Source organism: Letharia columbiana (assembly GCF_014066305.1).
Source record: "Letharia columbiana isolate WasteWater2 chromosome Unknown Sc0000078_s0, whole genome shotgun sequence".
Lineage (NCBI taxonomy): Eukaryota > Fungi > Ascomycota > Lecanoromycetes > Lecanorales > Parmeliaceae > Letharia > Letharia columbiana.
This window is the reverse complement of record NW_023501123.1, coordinates 69,430-75,629: the sequence shown is the minus strand read 5'-3', so window position 1 is coordinate 75,629 and position 6,200 is coordinate 69,430. Positions and strand designations below refer to the sequence as shown.

The window sequence follows — 6,200 nt, the reverse complement described above, 5'->3', positions numbered from 1 at the left end:
ATGTTGGAGAGCCCAGGCCGTGGTGCGGGAGTCGCGGCTGGGTGTGAAGATTTTCCAGAGGTGTAGCTGCGGATGGTGGGGTTTGGTTGGGAGGCGACGGAGGTGCGGTGGCGGGGTGGTGGGTGAGAGATCGTGTTGATGGCTTGTGGAACTGGTGATGGGGTGGAGTGTTGTAGGTTCGTGGAGAAGGGGGAATGAAAGGTCCGCGCTGGAAGAGGGGCTGGATTGGGGATGATGGTATGGGGGTACTTTTGTGGTTTTGGCAGAGGAGGGAATAATTGCGTTGGTGGATGCGGACACTTTGAGGTTCTGGAAGATGATGTTTGCTGGGGACGATCATGTAGTAAGACGGTAGCGCCCCTCCATCTGAGTGTTTTCTATGTTCTACTTAACAACAATCCCTTGCTCTTCTGCCAGGAAATGTGAGCAGGCAATACGATATCTTATACTGCACCCCCTTTTCAACCTTCCCTCCCTCACAGGAAGGAAGTGAGAAGGCCGAACATTCGCAAAATAAAATATGAGCTTTGGAACCCTACCACCCAGCAGCAGCTGATCTCACTCACACATACAGACCCATCAATAGCAAAACTCACCGCAATAATGTGATAAAAAGCAACCCTTGATCTTCCCACCCTGCTTCTGCAGCTTCATCTTCTCCGCCCAGTCAGTGCCTGTCTGGTGACCCGCGTGATGGTTATACGACACGTCGCCAAGGATCATCAGGTCAATCTGATCGTCGCCAATACGTACCCGAACGGGTCTAGCGTTTGGAAGCCGTACATAAGGGTGAAGTAGAACCTAGTCTGCTACCAGGCACTGCAGTTGTCACAGTGAATCAGCGTCAACACTCGACATCCTCAGCAAAACCAGCGCATGGGCTGATTTGCTGTTTGAATCCACGCCAAAACTCGAAGACGCAGCTGAGGTTTTTGGATGCTTGCTTCCGGTGCGTCAAGAGTTGACACCTGAGTTGGGACAAGTAATGTATAGATGAAGACAGGTAGATAAGGGGGTTCTGCCCCTTTTCTGGGGGTTTCTTCCCATTCGCGAGACCCATATTGTTGTTTCACATTGCTCACATTTTGCACTTGTTGTTAAAAGGAACCCCCACGTTCAGCTTCTTCCGCAGCACTTTCGCTTAGCGAGGTCTCCTATGCGCTCTTGTCATCATATGTACTAGACTCTCTCAACTCCGGCCCGCTTGTTCCAACCTTTGTCTGCGAAATATCTTCCCTATCTGTGATTCCTGAGGCAAACGGGTCTGGTAACCACGTCCACCCCAAACTTATCTTTAGAATCTTGGTGCCAGCATTGCAATCCCAAGACGAACCAATCATTCATCTCCCCCGGTCCTTCCCAACGGCGACCCCTGCCGCGCAACGATCGTCCCACAACACCGACGCCGAGTACAACCTACCAAATGAGTAGGCATCATCCCCTCCCCCTACACCCCCCACGCACCCACACGTCATGCCACCACTAACCCCAGCACCGTCGAGCATAACCGCCTCGAAGACCAAGCCGCCGGCTTCGCAGACCTCATGCACAACCGCGTGATCCACGCCTCGCCCGCAACCCGCACCGCCTCCTCGACATCGGCTGCGGAACCGGCGCCGTCACGAGTCGGCCATGGAGAGCTCTTGTTGAGCTGAATTAACGATGTTGGCACTCATGAAGAGAGAGGCGCACAGCTGTCTTCCCGGTGGGTTTGCAGTCTCGCAATGTGGCTGTGGTCGCTCTACATGAGCCAGGCATATGGAAGCATTGAATCATTAGTCGTTGATGTCGAACTCTATCTGCACTTCGCAATCATTATCATCGCTACGCTTTGCCATTTTACCTCCCACGCCAACATCAACAATCTAGATTTGGTATCCCATCGCGCTCCTCTGCAGCATCAATGTTCAGTTTTCCAATTCCCTCCGGCCCATCCCAAAATGCCCTCAGACACATACCTTAGATGTAGAACATCGTTTTTGTCAACCATTTATGGACCTTCACGTCATCATTCACTAGCTCATTCCCACCACTCCCCTCGCTTTGCGATGAATCGAAGACTCTGCTGTTCCAGCGCCTACCCCTCTCACACGCAATGTCCGCGTAGTAAACGGGTGGAGGGATGCTGACTGACGTTGTGGCTCGGCAGAAAAGGTAGCACATGTTGTGCGTTATGCTGTAGAGAAGATCAGAAGCGTTATTGCATTTGTTTTTTTGCAGCATCTCCGGGGTGTGGTTTTTGAAAATCTCGTCCAAGAGGACGAAGTAGTGTGCTGGACGTGCGGTCCCGTGAAGGGCGGTGTGTGACTGTAGGTAGAAATCCCAATCTCGCACTTGATCCACGATTGCCGTATCGACGACCTAATTTGGAAGTCAGGATGTCATCTCTGTAGAGAGAGAATTGGTTAACAACGAAAACGCGGAGAGAAGGCAAGCACTGAGAAGTTTGGATGCCTTTGGAGATCTTGCGAGTTGAAACTCCCACTACTAGGGGCGAGATAGACAAGAATGTACTCACAGTTCCAAAAGGTGGGTTGCCGTCTTTTCCCTCATTGGTTCTGATAATTTCACCTGTGACTTTTGAGCGGTAGAACCGAGTATGGTGACGTTTGCCGACAACGATGAGGGTTATACGTGGAGGTCTCTGGTCTCCGTAGGCTAATTCACAAGCCGCTCGGAGCTGCGGCAACTCTTCGTCAAGCACCATCTGATACTGGCCTTCGGAAACTCCGTCGCGGTATATCAGAAGTTTTTCTGGAAATGATCCATGCTTCTCTTTCCAATATATTAAATGTGATCGAAGCATCGGGCGAAGCATTTCGACTTGTTCTTGACGGGCTGGGTTGATGCGAATCTCAGCTGGCCATTGAGCTAGGTGTTTATCAGAGCTAGCGACCATGGCGGCTACACTTGGCGCAACGGGTCCAGATCCGGGAGACGGATGGGTCACATCTATGCCCACAACCATTGTTTCACCTTCGCTGATGAAGTCTAATTGGTCACTTTTGAGCACGTGGTTAATTCCGTCATTTTTGATGTTCACCTTAAGCGCGACGTTCGCGTAGTATTGCGTCGATCTGAGCTCTCCACGGTCGTTCGTCGCGGTGTTGTAGAATTTATTTTTTAAACCCACGACGCAAATTGTTTGGATGCCATATTTGAGGTCTCCAAGTCGCTTGACCTGGTTGTAAAGCTGCGAGTCTTTGTTGGGTAGTACAACAAGCAGGAGGCGGATGGCAGGCTTGGAGGACTGATAATTCTGAAAAATGCTGACCAATTGGTTGAGTTGGCTTGCGCTTAGGTGAGTCGTGTGTGGTCCTGATGCTTCAACGCCACAGTCATTGAGAACTTTCACGAAGTTCTTCACGCAAGTGTCGTGCTTTTGCTCAGGTCGTTGGCCGTAGTGAATGTTCAGACAGGCCCAACTTCCCAACTTTTTTGAGCTCCTGAACTTCATACCTCCCAGGTTCCATCGAGAACTTCCACCATATTCTCCAAATTTGTCCTTTCCATACTTGTCGTGGAACATTACGGTCGGTTGTGGCAAGACACGACCCTGGAGTACCACTCTTTTAGGGTCAATGGCTATGCCAAGTCTTGCCTATCGACGTTAGTGTCATCTTGATCATGTCTAGCTCTGTGGAAGGATGGCAGTTTTACCAGCTTTGGGTTATTTGTCAGACCAAGCGTCGAGAATCCGCGGTTGCTGATGGAGTCTGCATTGTGACAAGGAACGCGTACGGCAAATCTTTGCATGATAGCCGTTTCGTCTGAGCTGAGCGTCAGTTTTGATGGTTGGGCAATCACAAGGCAGGCGCTGAGCGGTAGGTATGCTGGATGTTGTGCATTCCCAACATTGACAACGGGCATAGTCTCAGAGACCTGATGCGACGGGTATTCTACTGAAAGTCAGTCAGGGCGGGGGAAGGGAGATGACAAAACAACATACTCCTTTTGAAGTAATCGTAGACGCTAATGTAGGAGCCATCGCAGCCGCATTGACTAAGACTGTGAGCGGTCAGACGGCCATCCTTGGCCTTTTCTTTGTCTTTCAGTCCCATGGCCGGCTTGGTGGATATGTATTCGAAGAACTCTACATTCCGGGGTCCAGCTCCGAACGTTGACACCCTTGGCGGATGAGCCTCATAGCCGTTACCTTGTCCAGGAGATGCATATCCTGAAATGGTCCTGAGGATCTTTTTGGGTTGTAAATGCGTGAGTTCTACTCGCAACGTTTTTAGAAGGCCCGGAATTCTTGTAGCATGGACTTGCGGACGATTCTCAATCATTCTGAACACAAAGGGCAGTTGTTTTGGAACGTAGAATGGCCCGTGACTGACGTTGACGTTGACTAAGATTCCGGCTGTCCCAAGGCGGACACTGGAAAAAAACCCTCGAAGGGCGGCTAGCAAAGCTCTCTCCTCACGCTGGCCTTCTGAAAGGAAAATTGGCTCCACGTTTGGAACTCGCAATGGAAATGCTTTCCGCTTACCGATCATGGCAATGTCCGGCGATAATTTTCGGTAATGACCAAGAACGATATCGAGATCCTGCGCTATTGGTAGATTTCCCTGGTTTGCTGAGCCATCTTGGGCGTTTGTAGCATTGATGAAGTCGACCATCCTGATGAATTCAAATCTAACGTAGTACTTCCTAGGGTCACTTGAATCTTCAACGCCACTTGAAATCTCGTCGTCGTTGGAAGATTTTGCATCATTTGGGTCTTTAGCGCCGTCCCCCTTCTTGTAAGGTACAGAGACCTTCAACGAATCACCGGGGAGCATTTGGGGTGATAACAGGAAGGCCGAAAAGTCTGAGAAGATTACAGGTCTCAGAAGGTCGAATTCCGGAAGACTCAGTGCCTCTTTGATCATCTGGGTTAGCTTCTTTCCTTTCGCCTCGGGCGAGACTGTGATGCTGTAGCGATACAGCTTTAGACCCGGCCTAATAGCCAGTTTGAAGTGGTTTGTGGAAAGAGTGACGGGGTTTCCTTTAGTTCCGGTGCCGCCTGGTCGTGGTTGAAGCTGTGGATGGGTTCTCTCAGGCGATTCGGCTCCTGAATCCGCATTGGTTGGATCGCTGATCGATTGTTTCTTCTCGGAGCCTTCCGCACCAGGCAAAGTCTTTTGTAGTTGAGCGACAGTCGAAGAGCCTGGCTTTGTATTGTTCAAGCCAGCCAAACTTCGGTTTGGTAGTCCGCCAGTTGGATCCATTTGGGCTGCAGCGAGCCCAGCAAAAGATTCGCCCGTATTCCTATCATTACTAGCCGAAGCATTTGGGCCAGGTGTTTTGGTTGGCTTAGTCGACCTAAAAAAACGTTGAGTCGATCTGGGATACGATCGGGTGCAGCATGGATCAAACTCACACGGCTGCTTGAGCAGGCTGACCTGAAGCTTGACCGGCTTGACCAGAACCAGTCTGTGTCAAAGGCTGAGTTGGCTGAGTCGAAGATGGAGTTGCCTGGGCAGGCTGGTCTGGAGTTTGTGTAGTATACCGAGCACCAATCGGTGCCGGAGTCTGGTTAGTCCCGGTCGATGTTCTATCTATGTGAGCAGGAATTTAAGTACTGAGTATGAGAGAAGGATATACTGACGGTGGTTTTTGAAGGGATGGGCCTGGTCCATAGCCGGTTTGAGCAGGGGATGGTAATGGGACAGTCGAAGACCTAACTTTGTCAGTCTAGCTCGAAATAATATGGTAGAGAAGCAGGATATACTGACGGGCCTGCTTCAGAATTCTCGTAGTTGGTGCCGCTCTTTGCCTTACGCCTACTCCTCTTTGCCCCTTTGGCTTTCTCATCGCCGGACACAGGGTTCCAGCCAGGGACGTCCTTTTTCGGGGGCATGATGAGATTGTGCCCCGGCGCTATGGTCGGCCGTTAGATAGAGAGCAGATTTTTGTGGTGACGAACGGAAAGTTATTGGTGAGCAAGGTTCACTCAGCAGGCCTTCCCACCATACACAGACAGTACAAGTTCTGATGTTCTGTGAGTTTTTCAAATTTGTGTTTCTCAGCGATGAAGAATACATTTTGTGATTGTGGAGGAATGCTTTCATGTTTTCGGGAGAATGCTGCTTTTGTGCTCCCAGTACGCGGTTTGCAATGCAGGCGGGAACGACCTGGAGTGATCCGGATACGTGGCAAGGTACGTGGCTGAATACGCAAACAAACAAGTCGCAAGCAAGCAAGCAAACTGCCTG

The 6,200-nt window shown here is 50.5% G+C and overlaps 1 protein-coding gene across 1 annotated transcript; it reads right to left on the bottom strand.

Moving 5' to 3' along the window:
* Window positions 1–1,959: 1,959 nt before the first annotated feature.
* Window positions 1,960–5,845, bottom strand: HO173_012340 (uncharacterized protein; the record flags this gene model as incomplete). Its single annotated transcript, XM_037314212.1, has 7 exons — window positions 1,960–2,361; window positions 2,519–3,601; window positions 3,661–3,899; window positions 3,950–5,307; window positions 5,366–5,539; window positions 5,594–5,665; window positions 5,721–5,845. 7 exons carry the CDS (start codon window positions 5,843–5,845, stop codon window positions 1,960–1,962), a joined length of 3,453 nt encoding a protein of 1,150 aa, XP_037158888.1.
* Window positions 5,846–6,200: the final 355 nt, after the last annotated feature.